The sequence below is a fragment of the Anastrepha obliqua genome, chromosome 4 (genome assembly GCF_027943255.1).
Source record: "Anastrepha obliqua isolate idAnaObli1 chromosome 4, idAnaObli1_1.0, whole genome shotgun sequence".
Classification (NCBI taxonomy): Eukaryota; Metazoa; Arthropoda; class Insecta; order Diptera; family Tephritidae; genus Anastrepha; species Anastrepha obliqua.
The window spans coordinates 23671564-23689996 of record NC_072895.1 but is presented as its reverse complement, the minus strand read 5'-3'; the positions used below and the strand labels follow the sequence as shown (position 1 = coordinate 23689996).

The 18433-nt window shown below is 38.6% G+C and overlaps 2 protein-coding genes across 2 annotated transcripts; one reads left to right on the top strand and one right to left on the bottom strand.

Moving 5' to 3' along the window:
• Positions 1-4809: 4809 nt before the first annotated feature.
• Positions 4810-6642, bottom strand: LOC129243597 (uncharacterized). Its single transcript, XM_054880728.1, has one exon. The coding sequence runs from the start codon at positions 6640-6642 to the stop codon at positions 4810-4812; it is 1833 nt and encodes a 610-aa protein (XP_054736703.1).
• Positions 6643-9222: 2580 nt separating this feature from the next.
• LOC129243596 (uncharacterized) lies at positions 9223-11744 on the top strand. Its single transcript, XM_054880727.1, has 2 exons — positions 9223-11077; positions 11704-11744. The coding sequence occupies exons 1-2, from the start codon at positions 9223-9225 to the stop codon at positions 11742-11744; spliced, it is 1896 nt and encodes a 631-aa protein (XP_054736702.1).
• Positions 11745-18433: the final 6689 nt, after the last annotated feature.

Genomic DNA, 18433 nt, shown 5'->3' with positions numbered 1-18433 from the left:
TGTGTAGTCGTCCTTAAAGGGTCCCATGGTTGTCTGTGCCGCAGCAGGGAGGCCATGCGAGGGTTGACGCATGTCCTTATGGGGCATGCGTTCAGAGCCAGACCGGACACAAAGACGGGAGTCGTCTCAACCGCACCTACACCGCCAACCCAATGGCTACGGGTTTGGAACGTACTCCGAGGCCTGCCAAGGTTTTAGCGGGACGGGGGCAGTCGCGTCATTAGCCCACCAGCCATTTCTGCTGAGTTTCACCTCAGCCTACTCAGGTGGCAGAATGCCGCGACTACCAGCACAGGGGTCAGAAAATGTCCAAAAGTGTTGAAGAAGAAAAAGTCCAAATCAGAAAGCGGGGGGGGGTCGTCATCGTTCAGAAAGGCCGTTAAGGCCGCAGATCATTTAGCGCTACCCAGGGTGCACCACGCGGAGGCGATCTGCTCTACACCCCTAATCAATCCTATTTACCACGACCACTCTTCTATGTGAGCGAAAAAATCTATGTGATAAAAAATCTTCTGCTCTCAATACCTTTGCAAGAGCACTCCGTTTATAAGGAAGCGCTCAACAATATGATCCATCAGGCACAAAGTGTAGGACTAACTGATTTGTGGATCCGTCAGATCTATGATGACATGGTGATGGCGAAAAAAATTAATAGAACTATAGTGAAGCTCGTTGAGTATGAGCCATTGGACTTGGAACATTTCTACTGGTTGTGGTGGATGTATGGCTTTGGCGTGAGCTTATCCGTTTTGGTATTTTGCGCCGAGGTTTGGTATTACAAAAGAACACAAAAGAAGGCTGTAGGTGAGTAGAGGAGATTGAAGAGGAGAGTTCGAAGAGGTAGGAAATGACTTTAGAGTTAAATGTAATCTTCGTCATGTCAAAGTGGACATTCACTCATAAGGGAAATGTTCAATTGAACAGCAACAATAAATAAAGACAGTATCTCTCATATTTATAAGAACGTTTTACCTAATTTCAAAGCACTGTAATTCAATGTTTGGAAGTAAAATTGTGGTAGAATCTACTATGTATGCAAAACGTAGTAAATAAAATAAATAAATGCAAATAGAAATGAGTGAATGAATGTATTATACATCATGGGAGCGAGGGGAGTATATATACGGACTGCATATATATGTATAGACATATTTTTGTTTACATGTAAAATTAGCATATTCATCTTCTATTAGATGTTGGAACAAATTTCTCCTCCAATTGGTGCTGTGTCGCCTCCGAACATAGCCTGATCTGGCATCATGCAACTATTAGAGTCTCATGAAAGGACGGAAGGCATTCGTTATACTAAAGAAACTTATTTAGATAGGTCCTTGATAGTTCGTTCAATAAATTGGAAAAGTATTAAAAATAATTGAAAAAAAGAATTGGCTGTATTTCTCTATGTTTAGCTACCATATTTGAAAAAGGGGGTGTTTTATGTAGTAATAAGAAATTAAACGTTTGGTAGATGATACTTTGCGGCACCCAACAATATTTCGGGAGGGATGTTACATTTTTTATAATCGATTTTCATCAAATCAAATAAAACAAGAATTAAAATATGAAATTAACCAAACACCTCCAAAACCTTGGCTTATATTAAAAAAAAAAAGCCGTATTATCGCACCTTTGCGTACTTAAAGCCCTATAACTTAGTTGATTATCAACCGCTTCATCAAAATGTTCAAAAAAAAAAAATTAATTCTGGGCATGCAGTTTCATAGCTCATTCATAGCTCATTGAATACTAGCATAGGTTAAATTTGATTGAGTGGCTGTCATTTGACGCACTTAGGCTTGAGAACAGTAATTCCATTGTGACACTTCTAAAGCGCGCCCTTTACACTCCTGAGTCTTCTCTGAACCAACTTGTGGATGTAATGAAAATAAAATCTTAAATCTGTCAGAAATGAGCAAAGTAATCAATTTTTTAATGCAGCATATACAGAAAAAACTCTACACTTGGTTTACCAATGAAGCTCATAGTGTGCGCAGGCCCGGGAAGTTTCCTTACAACGAGGTGTTCTTCAACGATAAAATATTTCGTGGCGTCATTGGACTCTCCTTTCAATTGCGTAAAGAACGCAACTACAAATTTTATCTGCTCTACTTTCTAATCTTTCTGTAGGATATCATTTGGAGTACCGTTTATTGCGCGCAACTCAATGGTTTCTTTAGTCGTCCACCATCCGGTGAACAAATCAACACTTACGACGATCTCAAGATGCGTGGCATACAAATTGCTATACCTCTGGAGGAATTTGATTTGCTGGAAAAGTTCATGTCCAAGTCCTTCATGCATACCTACAAAGACATTTTCCTCATCATTCCCGAGTTGCGTGATTTCTATGCGCTTCGTAACACACAATTCGCCTACTCAACTCATTCGGAAATCTGGGCAATGGTTGCACGCCAGCAACTTCACTTCTCACAACGCCTATTTCGTGTCTCAGAGGAGGTGCAGTTTCATCGGCAGACTTTATTGGCGGTACGCTTGGCCGAAAATAGCGTTTATCGCGCATCGTTCAATGCCTATTTGTTGGATATGCAGGCGTATGGCTTCTGGAATCATTGGACAGCGATGAGCCTATTCGAAATGGTCGAGGCGGGAAAGCTCAGCCTGGAAGATTTTGTAGAACCACTCGGTTATAAGGCGCTACAATTGCGCGATCTGTATTACATTTGGTGGATCTATATTTCAGGTATTGCCACTAGTTGCTTTTGCATTCTGGTGGAAGTTTTGCATCAAGCTCAAGCCTGACGGTCAGCAATACTTGGCACCGCTTTGGAACCAAATTGAAGAACGTTTGAATTGGAGATATAAATTTAGTAATTTTAGAACGTGAAATTTTGCTATATTTATAAAATTATTTGTTATAAAAATAAAATTGCTAACCAATGTTGAAAGATGACGTCACTTAAATTATGAACTTTCAAAACTAATCTCTTTAAAGCAAACGATTCAAGTCATCCAAGTATTTTACACATTACCGTAAATTTTTCTGAGAATTCGGTTTATTTGTAGGCTTGAGTGTAATAAAAAGGAAAAAATTTAAAAAGTAAACTGGAAATAAAATAAATAAAATAAAAAATAATAGAAAATAAAAATTTATAATATAGAGATTTATTCTTCAAGAAGAATAGAAAAGAAGCCAGTTTAATTTTACGCTTTTGCCTTTTGTAATGACTAAATGTTCAAATGGCTATGAGTGAATATGGCAACTTCGTAATTGCTCCGTATACATACATACATACACACATTATTGTAATGCCATTTTTTATACATAATACAAGGAAAACTGTTGAGGACCTCCGAATAGTACTCATTTGTATGCTCTGCAGAAATATTTTCGAAATTAAACCTTTGCTTTGCTGTATTGTAATATTTGATTGAACTTATTAATTCACTTGAACTTTTTTTACAAGTACTTAATTTTTCATGCAAGTGGCAACCCTCTACAAAAATATTTTCGAACTAAAAACTTTTTTCCCTGGACACCTGCGTTGTAATATTCGATTGAAACTACTACTTTATTTAAACTTGTTTAACAGGAATCATACAAGCAAGTGGCAACCCTCTACAAAAATATTTTCGAACTAAAAACTGTTTTCCCTAGACACCTGTATTGTAATATTTGACTGAACTTATTAATTCACTTTAATTCAAAGATTTAACAGAGACTTAATTTTCAAACAAATGGCAACCCTCTACAAAACTATTTTAGAAATTAAAACTTTTTTTCATCAGATACCTGCATTGTAATATTTGACCAAACTTATTAATTGAATTAAAACTTTGAACAGGTGGCAACCTTATCAAAGATATATACTAAGTTACGATTTTTCAAACCTCCTTCCTTGTTTTAAACCTTCCATACTGTTTATTCAGTTTGTTTTATTACTTTTTATTGAATATAATTTTCAAACAAGTGGCAACCCTCTACAAAAATATTTTCGAAATTAAAACCATTTTTCGTTAGACACCTGTTTTGCAATATTTGATTGAATTTATTAATTTAATTCAATTTTTTTAACAGATGGGGACTGTCTTAAAAGTGGCATATTTTTAATCCTGCCAAACCCACATACTTATAAACCTTCACATTTATAATTTTCATAGCATTTTCCTTGTATGCTTGTTTTTATTTTTTCCTCAAATATGTCTCTTATAAAATACATAAAGCAAAAATTATGACAAATTTGTTGACTGCCACTTTTAGGGGAAAAAGATATTTTTTATGTTAAGAACTATAAATATTTTGCAAAACTAAAACGATGCAAAAATAGAAAAAAAAAACATTATTTTTGAAGAACCTCAAAGCTGCTTCGTTAAGTAAAGTAAACTATTTTAGAGCATAAATCTTAAAAGTAAAAATTACCGAATCTATTGGCTCCCATTCAGAATTTCATTCCTTTCTTGTCGCCTATGCAAATATGAAGCAAATTGAATGAAAACCACACACCAAAAATATGACATTTATGTAGCTAACAAAGAAACTACTTTAAAATGTCTCATAAGTATTAACGTTACAATGAAATTTTAGAAAATAAGAAGCAAGCCGGGTAAATAAAGTTCTACTTCGTCCGAACTCTTCTAAGTAAGTGATTGTGGCTAAACCGTTGAATTGAATAAAAGTAGTAGTTTGCCTTAAATGGAAATATTAAATTTTTGTATTCTCATTTATTATTATTTCTATAAGTATTTACATAATAGAAATACTCACAATATTTACCTTATCTCTCAAATGAATTTCAATGGCCAACTCCCTCACTCACATAAATCAAATTGCAACTAAATTTGCCCCCATCCTCATTCCTCATGCTTCCTCCTTTTTCTCAATTCGAATACACAAATTTCCATAATAAAAACAAAACTGCTCATGCCCAGTCCACAGAGTAGTAAGCACCACGGCAACTTCATATCTTCCACACGAATATCGTGAAAGTGCTCGATGCTACTATTGTCCTTGAGCGATAATTTCCCAGTTGCCAACATATCCATGAAAGTCATTGTGCGCCATTGTTCCAAAAGACCTGTTTCGATTACTCGAAGTATCATCTTGTTCAAGGGCTCCATTAGGTATGAATTCTCAGCCAAGGGTATGCTCATCAATATACGGTCAGAAATCTTTAAAGTTGGTGCCAAACAGAATACTTTTTTTTCGAATGTTTGTTGTTGTAACTCGAAAATGGGCCAAATTGATTCCGGCATACTATAGCCAAATGTTGTGTCATACTCACCACGATGACGCTTAAATGTTTTGGTATCTTCTAGTTGCATTATATCCTTGAATGTTTGATTGAAAGCAGGTCCCAGACTTCTTTGTACTATTTCGACTTCATTGCGGTTAAGCATCACTTTTATTTTAGCGATTCGCAAATCGTTGAATGAAAGAATCCTCGGCTTTAGTGGAGGGCTCGTGAACAACGATTGGAAGTAAGCTGAATACAGGCTGCTAACGAAGAGGCCGAGTAGAAAGAGAAAAGTGTAAAGTATTTTCATTGAAAGTATTGGACGGTTCCGTATGAGTAGAGATAGACCAAATATGCCACGAAAGATATTGTCATTAACTAATACATTGACCAAATTGAAGTCATTTGACTCTTTGTAGAATTTATGATTTATAAAATTGTCCAGAATTGAGAAGAGCAAACCCAGAATCGCTAAAATTGTGATGACCTGTGTCGTGACGACCATCAAGTATATTTTCGAATATTCAACCGGTTGCGGACATGGCAATACAATAAACCATTCAATCGACTCCAAGGTGTACGACATATACGGATAGGTGGTCTGCACATCAAAAGATGATGGGCTTAAAGTGATTGCTATGTCCAAAATACCTTCCGTGACATAATCACTCAGAACGCTCGAATGTAGACCGTCACCTGGTGTGACTGGATGTAAATATTGGAATGTGACATTGTACTTTTCCGCAAAGGCGATCATCAGACGGCCAATGTAGCCACTCAAATGTTGTTGACCTGAGGCGTCTTCATAAATCATAGTACGTGGCTCAGTTTGTCCCGGTAGAGTAATGAAAGTTTTCCCTTGCAGATAAGTGTAATGACAAGAAAAGTAGCTCTGCGTTTGGTTCAATGGCTCGGGCAACCAATGTCCACTGGGAAATGAGTAATATCGATAGATCAGTGATTCTGTGTAGAAGTCATTGAAGATCGCGATCACATTCGACATGATTTGAACTTCCAAGTAGTTCCGTAACGAAGTTAGAAGCGTGGGCGAGGGTTTTGCGACTGCGATGCGTAAAATAATACGAGTCTGACGTCTATGTTGTAAGTTGGCGGCCATAATGCTGAGTAGCTTGAGATTGAGCTGTTCTTGCAAGCAGATTACTGTGAGAATTTTACTGTTGAAATGGTCCTTTAGCTTGCCATCCGATGCCTTATAGCCGGAGACGAGTATCAACGGTACTTTTAAGTGCTTCCACAATTCGTCAATTGGTAGACAACTTTTGTTTGCTGTTTGTAAGAGAAAAAATGTATCAAAGGGATCCTCTTCGTAAATTCGACGTAGTGCATCGAAAAACGGATCATCCACTGCCATGTCTTGGATGCGTTGTAAATGCGCCGAGTCGGTGGTGTTAAGCAGAAAAAGCAGCACCAATAAGAGTAGATACGACATTTCTTGTAGCCGAATATTTCAGAACTAATTAAGATGTCAGTTTTTGGGGTAATATTTATGTGGTTGCAAGTCCTACCCAGCCGTTGATTAGCGTGCGACTTAACATCTGTCAGTGACAGCGCTAGTTTAATTGACTTTAAATGAAGCTGTTCATTAATCAAGGAATAAAAAAACCCAGTTAATTATGTTCTTATATTCTGCACTAATTGCTTGAAATCTATAATTGTATTTTCTGCGCGATTAACTAAAAATAATATAATAATAGTTTTGATAGACATCGCTCAAATATTTTTACAAACATTCGAAACTGTCCATGCTGCAGATTTGGTTTTATTATGGTATCATAGAGTCAAGAGTCACAATTTTAGGCGAGTGACCCCATCTTTTTCCAATAGCGCCTTTCGATCCATGCAAAGCGAATGTTGCCTTACTTATCTTTTCCTCAATGTTGGACTTCCATGTTAGGATTAAACCCAGATATTTCACCTTGTCAGAAAGCACCAACGGAGCGCCCCTATTGAGAGGAGTAGATGTCTGGATATTTTACATTTCCTGATAAAAAAGATGAGTTCCATCTTGAGAGGATTTACCGACAAGCCGCAGTCTGCGTTAAGATATACCTGCATCAAATCTTCTTCTTAATTGGCGCTTTCACCGCTTACGCGATTTTGGCCGAGTTTAACAAAGCGCGCCAGTCGTTTCTTTCTCGTGCTAACCGGCGCCAATTGAACACACCAAGTGAAGCCAGGCCCTTCTCCACACGATCTTTTCAACGCAGAGGAGGCCTTCCTCTTCCTCTGCTACCACCAGCTGGTACCGCATCGAATACTTTCAGAGCCGAAGCGTTTGCATCCATTCGGACGACATGACCCAGCCAACGTAGCAGCTGGATCTTTATTCGCTGCGCTATGTCTATGTCGTCGTAAAACTCACAGCTCGTCGTTCCATCGCCTGCGTTTTTCGCCGTTGCCATCGTGCAAAGGTCCAAAAATCTTACGCAGAATCTTTCTCTCAAACACTCCAAGCTTCGCCTCATCGGATGTTGTCATCGTCCAAGTTTCTGCGCCATACGCTAGGACGGACCTGATGAGAGCCTTGTAGAGTGTTAGTTTTGTTCGTCGAGAGAGGACTTTACTAGTCATTTGCCTACTTAGTCCAAAGTAGCACTTATTGGCAAGAGAGATTCTACGTTGGATTTCAAGGCTGACATTGTTATCGGTGTTAATGCTGGTTCCTAAATAAACGAAGTCTTTTACGACTTCGAAATCATAACTGTCAACAGTGACGTGGGTGCCGATACGCGGGAGTTTGATGACAGGGGGTACTTCTTTTTGTCCTCGTTCACCACTAGACCCATTCGCTTTGCCTCTTTTTCCAGTTTGGAGAAGGCAGAACTAACAGCGCGGTTGTTAAGGTAAAAATCACACACTTCCCTCTAACAATTATCGTCGCATCACCCGCGTCAGCTATCAGCCTACAGTCTCTTCTCCGAAATCCTCTAGCAAGCCACTGACAATGACACCCCAGAGATCTGGTGAGAGAACACTGCCTTGCGCCTCTTATGTGCATGTCAATCAGTCTGTTAAGCGGTTTTAGCAAGAAAGATGAAATACTGATTGGCCTGAAATCATTAGCGAAGATGTGTGAGCTCCTGCCTGCCTTGGGTATGAAGACATGTGGCGGTTTTGTCCTCCCCAATTTTCGTATATAGACCCTGACTACGCAGCTCGCATAGGGGTTAACCAACGGCATGATTCTGCAGTTAGACAGGTGTGGGGCCATCAGAACATCAAACAGCCATGGATGCCAAAAAGGATTGGTGCGCTTCCCAAGCTGATGTTATAAGCTGTTGGATTCATCAGACAACGACTCTTCGCCTCTCATCGCACAACATCCCGATGCGTCTCTCAAGTGGAGTGGGAAACTCACCGAGAGAACTTGTATGAACTTCGACGACTCATGAAAGCCCTCCACGCTTTGACAAAAGCTTCTCTAAGAGTCCCTCTTAGCCTTCCCAATTTCGGATTTAGAGAATCCTAGCTCTATCTTATAAAGCTCCCATCTTGAGGGAGTCTGAATACCGAAGCTGATAAAGCCTTTACGCCGAGCATCGTTACAAGAAAGTTCCCCTTACAAGAAACAGTAACAACCGAACTCATCGGCAATTTGCTCCTTAAATCTATTTAAGTGCTCACTAATGGCAATCGAATCACGTCAGGTCTACTCTATATGAACGCTTAATGAAATTTCTAATTTGCCCTCCATAAGGCTCATCAATCAGTTAGTGCTTCAAGCCATTCATCAACACCCAAATAAATACTCAAGCCAATAAAATTCTTGGTTGATTGAAAATATTTCCTTTCGTAACATATTTGAGGACACTTCAATTACGATCATTTTCAGCCTGATAAAATCTATCACAACGGCAATTTTATATATGTACATAGATTCTGGCATTTTAGGTCATTCACATATTAGCTACTAATGTTCCTGCTTTCGGATTTCGGTAGTAAAATTATATGAAGAAGCAAAATAGTCTTAGCAGCCTTCTTAAAGAGTAAAGTACGAGTCTGCGGCAAAATGTTGCTAATAAGCAGTGCAATACTTCTCCTCAACTCTCCACTGTCGGTGGCTCCCTTCTCAAGCAACTGGAACTTCGCAAACACTTCGTGCGTCAACATCAGCCAAATTATAAACAAAATTCAATTGGAGCGAAAAATCTACTCATTCATCATTGAAAATGCCTACAACTCAAGTCAGAGTTGTCTCTGTGATGAAACCATTCGAATGCTCAGCGCTTATGGCACTGTTAGACTACTGCAGGCCAACAGCTCTTGCTCGCACACGCCCAGTCACTCCAATGATGAGATTCTATTGATTCGTTGTTTACCGAATAGATTTGTGTCGGATTCATTGGAGGCGATGGTCGGTTGTCTCAAAAACAAACGCAATATCCGCATTCTCTTCATCTGGAATACCGAATACAAGACTGAATTGATAAAACACCGTGAAGAACTTCAAAAACAGCAACAACTACTTTTCGAATATTGTGCCCAAATGCGCTTATTGAACGTGATCAGTATTTACAGAGACTACGTGGACGATGGACACTTCTATACTTTTAGCTACTTTCCTCAGTTCCATGTCCAACGTAAGGCAATGAAGGAGGATTGCTTTCCCGATCGCATCAGAGACATGAAGGGTGTCGCCATACGTTTTCTTCCCGAGAATATTGAACCATGGATTATTGTGTGGCGTGACCGGTTTGGTCATATTCAGGTTACTGGGTTTGTGGCAAAACTTTTGCGTGAATTCGCTAAGCGAAACAATGGTACACTAACCTATTCGGTAATTGATAATTTGGCGGAAGTACAAAATTGGTTACCGTTATTAAAGAATGATACTGCCGACATAGTGACTGGAATCGGAAGTTCAAGCTTAAAGTCAGCTGGTGTTGATATTTCGACAACTTTGGTGTCAACTGATTGGATTATTATGCTACCTTTACCTCCCCTGGTACCTGATAGCGAAGTACTTTTATTTCTACTCAATTCTGTGTTGGGACTATTTCTCCTGTTACTACTCCTCATCTTCTCATTCGTTCTTACATTGGAAGGTTTACTTTGGCGGCGACTTTCTCCAAAAAACAGTTTACGTTTCTTCATTTGGATATTCACCAATGTTGTGCTCCGTAGTATAATTGGTCAGCCCTCGTGCTCGGTCGTCCACGTCAAGGCGAAATTCACAAAACGTTTTATTTACATTTTTCTCTTGCTCAGTGGCATCTTCATGAGCACCTATATAACTGCGGGCCTTAATTCGTATTTAACCAGCAATCCACGCAAATACTCCCGTCTAACAACGTTCGAGGAGTTAATAACTTCCGAAATAAAAATTAAAGAAAGTGAAAGAATGTATAGTACTCTGACTTTTTATATCGATCCGAAATATGCTAAAAGTTTAGAAACCAAATTCATAATTGAACCATCGTCCGAGCAACTGCAACATCAGCGTTCCTCTTTGGATACACGATTTGGTTATACAGTAGGCGACGCATTATGGAAGGCGTTGTCAAGACATCAATCGTATTTACCACGACCACTCTTCTATGTGAGCGAAAATATCTATGTGATAAAAAATCTTTTACTGTCAATACCTTTGCAAGAACACTCCATTTATACGGAAGCGCTCAACAATATGATCCATCAGGCGAAGAGTATAGGTCTAACTGATTTATGGATCCGTCAGATCTATGATGACATGTTGGCGGCGAAAAAAATTAATAGAACTATAGTGAAGCTCGTTGAATATGAACCATTGGATTTGACATATTTCTACTGGTTGTGGTGGATGTATGGCTTTGGCGTGAGCTTATCCGTTTTGGTATTTTGCGCCGAGGTTTGGTATTACAAAAGAACACAAAAGAAAGCTTTAGGTGAGCAGAGAAGATTGAAGAGGAGAGTTCGAAGAGGTAGGAAATGACTTTAGAGTTAGTTGTAACCTTCGTCATTTCGAACTGGATATTCACTCATAAGGGAAATGTTGAACTGAGTCTACTACTGTCCATTTTACAAAGTAAAGACAGTATCTCTCATATTTATATGTACGGTATACCTAATTTCAATGCACTGTAATTCAATGTTCGTAGGTAAAATTGTTGTAGAATGTACTATGTTGTAACGGTGAAAAATAAATATAAAAAGAAAATCAGCGAAAATTAATTGTAGCTGCATGCTCCTACGTATATAAGAAAATGGTATACCGAAAATGGTTGCAGTTGATAAATGTTAAGAATATTTTTTATATTATGAATGGAATTTTTTGATTCGACAGTTTGGGAAGGTGGTAAGAGACTTCCTATGAATGTCGTTTAATGCCTGTCTGTAAGCTGTCTGATCCTGTAATGGTAGTTATGTGCGATCTCGGATCTCGTCGGTGTAGTCAAGGACAATTGAAATTGTTGACCGGAAAATGCTAAAAAATTGCTGGCTAAAGTAGCTCGCGAATCTCTTCGGTTTCGATGAAGTATAACCTCTAAAATTGATTGCCACTCGGTTCTAGGTTTCGTCCTAACGGTGGATCAGTGCGTACTCACACCATAGGTGCAGTTGCAGGTCTTCATTTGCTGAGCCCATTTGATACGATTTTGTTGGAATATCAGTTGCCGAATCTCCAATATGACATACGAGATACCCGGGGACCGGTCTAGCTTAGGTGCTTACAATTGCTTCCTAGAAAGGCTGCTTCAGCTGGCAAAATAGGACCTATCCATGTGCCGGAACATCCCAGCAGGAATGAAGCGAGCCGAATAATGCTTTCCGAAATGTATCTGAAAATGTTCCGGGAATTGGTATTACAGCTGGCAACGTGGGACCTCGTACTCCACTCCTTAAAAGAGTGGCTAACGCATTGCTTGCGCTAGGGTGGTCGGCTGGCTACATACGCGCTATTGAAAGTTTGTTTGCTGCAGGACCAAGTACTGTAGGGGAAATAGGATTGCGATTTATGCAGCGCAGTATGCAATAATTTAGCTTAATCAGTTCATATCACACACATCCTGAAGAAGTAAGAAGAATTGCAAATGGCTTTTCCCCAATATTGTGTTGCCACTTAGAAATTGAGCCAAACAAAAAGGATGTCTTACACTGCGTAAATGGCATCTGCACAAAATACATACGAAATGAGCAGACATAGTTGCGCTTTTAAGTTTCCTATGTCGTGGCAGCTAAAGTTACTTTCCAAATCTAGTAATCTTTCTTTCTTTTTTTGTGGTAGACTACATAGGCTGGTATAGCCCAACAAATTGGTTTGTGTTTTTTTTTACGAGGTGTAAAAGCATTTAAAAGCCTTAGTCAGTGTGGCACTTTAATGCCTTTAAAAACACCTCAAGTCCGACGGTGTTTCCTACAGGGATACCGATTTTGTAACTACGGCTGGAGACCATCGTGAGCACTAAGATCAATGGTCAGTTGCATTCATCTGCTGTACGTTTTGCAGCATTTTCGAGAGTCGTTCTTGCTGTTGCGTTCATCTAGCACTATTCCTTTAATCAATGTTGCGAAGTTCCACGATAACTCATGCTGCAAAAGCTTGTACTGTCCTCTACTTTTCATTCGACTGAAGCATTTGTGGGACTAGATTATTGGACATTAGCAAGCACAGCAGGTTGCCACCTTCCTTAGCGAACCTAATGCAATAAAAGGCCACATGCTCGACAGCCACATCATCTTCGCTCAAACATTCGGAGTAATAAGGATTACCGGCCAAGTCTAGGCGATGCATCTATTTTTGGGCGCAGTCGTATCCACTTAAAAGCTGCGTCAGAAAAGAACCAACGTCTCCGTGTTTTCGACAGATCCAATCGTTAATTCGTGGGAACACCTGCCTTTTCGTGACTGCCCCCTTTTTGATTGTCATTCAGCTCTCGAGGCAGAACGTTCTGCTTGTTCAAGTTCCTCTGCCATCTTGAGTCCTTGTATGTATAAACAGTATAACCTCTTCTGTTCATTCGCCCGTATGTTTCTAGGCATTTTGCTACCTATGACGCAGATCACATCGTCCGACAACGTCCTATAGGCACGTGCGGTTCCGTGCGCTGACTTGCTCTGCTGACCTGTAGTACTTTTTTTAAATTTTACCTTTTTTTACATCAGCCCAGGTTGGAGAGGCGTACAGTAGACTGGGGCGAAAAACATTTTTTTTTTAGTATCGAATTCTAATAATTCGGAAAAGTTGCACAGTTAGACTAATAAAGTTTGTGCCAAATTTCAGCCCTTATCTTCCGTGGGAAGTCCTAAAGACGGGAACTGGGAGAAGAGTCAGAAGGAAACAGAGAGCCAGCCTTTTCGATCATAACCGGACAAGTTGCCAAGAAAATCATTTGTATTTATAACAAGGCTTCTATTCACACAATTTCACATTCACGCGCAATATACATGACAAATGAGTATCATAAAAAATACAGAGAAATTAAAAAGGGTTTGTATTCTGCGCATAGAAGTCTTGCATTGAAAAAACGTGCTGATGACTTTAAGGCGAATGCTTCGCAACTTTTTGATATTTCAACTTGTAAGTGTCAAGATTTTACAACTTGCTCATGTCTAAGAGAAAAAAAAGTTCCTCCAAAAGACCAAGCTTTTCTGTCAGACCAAAGAGGTGCCCGTATAGGCCGTATCGGAATAGTGAAATACAAAATAATAGTATCTTGAAAACGGGCCAAGGCTCCTGTTTGAAACTATCAGACGGACTCGGTGCCTCGCACCTAAATGTTGTTAATCTTTCTATTTCTCGGAACCCATATTTTGCTCTTCCGGAAAACATCCTTTTAACAATGATGACTGATGTGAGGCGAGAAATTCGCCTCGATGCTCTCGCAAAAATTTTGCAAGCGCGAAATAGTTTACTACATGCATTTCGTACTCTACCCAATCTCGATTTTGATACTGATGATTACAGCAAAATGATAAACTAGTCTTCGGTAAATATAATCTCTCCCCCCGTTCTAAATAACGTAACAAACGAAATTGTTACGGAGATTTTATCATCCAACAATGTGTATGAGAATTGGGCGTTCTCTAAATATCCATGCCACACACTTGCGGTTAAAAAAAAAATAAAAAATAATAAAAATTAAAAAAAAAAATATATAAAAATTAAAAACAAAAAAATAATAAAATAAAAAAACAAAAAAAACAAAAAAAACAAAAAAACAAAACAATAGTAACCCAAAGTGCAGCAACCTCCACGTGAAGGGTTCTGGGCTACAAAGCTGCACAATCAATAACGTTTTATTATTTTTTTATAGTGTACAGGTGCTTAATCTTGGATAAATTTATATCTAATTAGTTTATAGTCCTTATTTTTGGTATGAAATGTTCTCCGGAATGTATGCATGAGAAAAAAAAAATATACAGAAAAACAGAATTTTTCAGAATATCAACTGAAATTTCAATATTTGAGGCTTCTGCTGGCGACAGAAGATATCGTTCGATTGGGCTGAAATTTGGCGCACACTTTATTAGTCTAACAGTGAAACTTTTCCGCACTATTAGAACTTTTTTCGGACCACTCTAGCGTACAGCATTATAGAGTCAGTCACTGTGGAAAGAATTTTTGTCCTGGCATCCTGTGGTCCTCCTATGTTCTGTACCATACCCATGGGCACGTTGTTAACCTCCTGCCGCCTTGACACTAACAACTGCAGCCCAATAAATAGGTAAGAGGCGCTAAAACGAATGACTCTCCCTATCCAAATAAATATTTCATCCGATTTCAGTTGAAAATTGGATAAATTCAGAAACAACTTAAGTCTCCTAGCGACTTTTGAGCTACTCTTTATCATGCAAAGTGTGTTGAAAAATATTTCTTAATAGAAATCCAGTCCTTATAATTGCGAATGTATCGAATTACATGCCAAACAGCCTGCAAAGGTAAGTGTGTATAAATATGTTTTTATATCTAACTTCCAGCAAGATGTGCGCTAATTCGTCCAACGAGTAGCGAAGTCTATGACCAGCTTAAATATTTATGAAATGTGCTTGAGGCAGGGCTGTGATTATTAACCAACAATTTTCATTTCATTAATATTCTAATAGCTGGGGAAGTAAAATTATGCAGCTGAAGTAGGGAAATTATGCAATTATCGCTGGTGTACATTAGGTAGGGTCGTTTTAAAATGCTCCTTGTGCTCTAGAGCTACCCAAAAGTAGCCAAAATACTTGGATCACTTGACAAGGAGGATCAAAAGGGTACACCACATGTTGAACTAAAGGGGCGGAGCCTTTTGTTCACATGACTGGGCCTAAGCGGCTTCTCTAGAGCCGCAGCTACCGAATCATAACCAGGCTTGGTTATTTGTGTACACGAAAGTATTAAGTGAGTAAAAAAAAAATTAAATAATTGGCGCGTATACTTCTGTTAGGTGTTTGGCCAAGCTCCTCCTCCTATTTGTGGTGTGCGTCTTGATGTTGTTCCACAAATGGAGGGACCTACAGTTTCAAGCCGACTCCGAACGGCAGATATTTTTTGTATTTTTATGAGGAGCTTTTTCATGGCAGAAATACACTCGGAGGTTTGCCATTGCCTGCCGAGGGGCGACCGCTATTGAAAAATGTTTTTATTAATTTTTGCTTTCACCGAGATTCGAACCAACGACCTCTCTGTGAATTCCGAATGGTAATCACGCACCAACCCATTCGGCTACGGCGGCCGCTAGTGAGTACCACAGCCAAAATTCGACTTGAACTGAAACAACCACTTTAAGCATTTTGAACAAATCTTTTGGGATGGGTGAACTGACAAAATATTAGCATTGATTAAAGAAAGTCGAAAATTTAAGCCTAAAAATGACACCGAATACAAGCGACTTCACAATGTTATACGAAAAGAAATGAAGCATAATTGGTTAAATATTCAGTGTTCTGAAATAGAAAACTTGCAGCTATTGCACAACGATTCTGCTCTACATAAAAAATTAAAGAAACCTCCAGTGTCTACAGAAAAGAAGCCTTCGGTGTTCTCATGAATGATGATTTTCATATAATTTCAGGGCAAGAAGAAGTAAAAACTACTTGGGCAAAAATATGTGAATGGTTTATTTAATGATGAATTCAGGCAAGACTTCGATTTGAACATTAAAAACGATATATTGTCGGGACAAAGTAGAACAAAAGAAGAGGTGTTAAAAGCAATAAATTCTGCAAAAAAAAAAAAAAAATCCGTAGGACCGGATGAAACTCCAGCTGAATTATATAAATTTGTAGATGAAGGAAATATAGGAATTATATCTCAAATATTTAACAAAATCTACGATTATGGTGTATAACCAAAGGAGTGGCTGCAGTCGACCTTCGTGCTGTTGACTAAAAAGTCCAGAGCTAACAAATGCGATGCTTATCGACTTATTAGTTTAATGAGTCATGGCTTGAAAATATTCCTTAAGATCCTTTACAACCGTTTATTTACAAAACTGCGAACAATCAATGGGTCGTACACAATTCGGATACAAACAAGCTATGGGAATGCGTGCAGCTTTTTTGAACCTTCAAGTCCTACACTTCCACAGCGTAAAATGCATGAAACAAAAATACCAGTATGTAAAAAACGCGTGGGTATCTGGTGACAAAGCCTCATTGAGGGACGCTCTACAGAGTATCGATGATACCGCTCCGCAAAACTGGCAGACCAAATGGAACGATAGCAGGATCCCCGACATACAGAAATGGATCCCGAGAACACATGGAAACTGGGCACGGCTGTTTCAGGCAGTTTTTAAAAACCTTCAAATCTTAGTACTAAACTGTAAAGACGTCCGGGAGATATTTTTATATGCTTCATTGACTATGAAAAGGCGTTTGATAAGGTACTGCCCACAAAACTATTTGACATTTCGAGGCAAATGGACATTAATGAAAAATAAGTAAGATGCATTTCCAACTTGTATTGGGGCCAAACTGCGAACGTGAGACTACAAAACGACGTGAAGAGTGATGTTTCAATCAAAAGAGCAGGTCGCCAAGGATAAGTTTTATCACCAATGCTCTGCAATTTATACTCGGAAGAAGTTTTGGGATCAGTCAACTTAGGAATAAAAGTCAACGGCAAAATAATAAATTACATACGATTTGCCGATGACACCAGAATGGTAGGTAGGTAGGTTCAACAGTCTCTTTCTCTGTAGGATCCCCACAATAGGGGTTGTACGGAATTCCAAGCTTTTCCGCATGAGTACCGATTACCCATTGACCAGTGAACACCGCAATGAGTTTGGAAATTAAATGGCGGGGGATTAGCATCCCCTTAACCGTTCTGTTTCTATCGTATTGGGGTCATAGTGTTTTCGAAATAGCACACGATGAGACAGACCTCCATCTGTCTTGCGCTTTTCTTAGAAAGAAATTGTGTAGTTTTCCTGGTATTCCTGTGCCCAGGAACCCAGATAAGGGAGATGTTTCCTGCTGACACCACAATTTTGGCTGACAAAATTAATGTTACCTGCAATATCTCCTTAAAAAAGTCAGCGGAAAAAGTCTGCAATACGGCCTAAGTATTAACACCCAAAAAACCAAATTCATGGTTGTTTCAAAAAACTCTCAACAAATCACCAATTCAAACATTTATTGTATATGACAATCCGATTCAAAGAGTATCTCGATTTAAATACCTAGGATGTTGGCTTAGCGGAATATGGACAAGTGACAGAGAAATTTTTTGTCGTATTGAAGCAGCGAGGGGAGTTTTCTTCAATTACAGGAAAGTTCTTTCCAATGAGAGCTTGAACATAAAATTAAGTCTTCGGAACCTTAAATGTTACGTTCGGTCTGTTTTGTTGTACGGTGTGGAGGCATGGACACCAAATTGAAGAACGTTTGAATTGGAGATATAAATTTAGTAATTTTAGAACGTGAAATTTTGCTATATTTATAAAATTATTTGTTATAAAAATAAAATTGCTAACAATGTTGAAAGAAGACTTCACATAAATTATGAACTTTCAAAACTAATCTCTTTAAAGCAAAACGATTCAAGTCATCCAAGTATTTTACACATTACCGTAAATTTTTCTGAGAATTCGGTTTATTTGTAGGCTTGAGTGTAATAAAAAGAAAAAAATTTAAAAAGTAAACTGGAAATAAAATAAATAAAATAAAAAATAATAGAAAATAAAAATTTATAATATAGAGATTTATTCTTCAAGAAGAATAGAAAAGAAACCAGTTTAATTTCCCGCCTTTGTCTTTTGTAATGACTAAATGTTCAAATGGCTATGAGTGAATATGGCAACTTCGTAATT

Excerpts from the sequence above, each read along its gene's own strand:
- LOC129243597 (XM_054880728.1), bottom strand. The coding sequence starts at position 6,642 with ATGTCGTATCTACTCTTATTGGTGCTGCTTTTTCTGCTTAACACCACC.
- LOC129243596 (XM_054880727.1), top strand. The coding sequence starts at position 9,223 with ATGTTGCTAATAAGCAGTGCAATACTTCTCCTCAACTCTCCACTGTCG. Across the intron at positions 11,078-11,703 it reads AACACAAAAGAAAGCTTTAG|GTTTCGTCCTAACGGTGGAT; the intron begins GTGAGCAGAGAA and ends ACTCGGTTCTAG.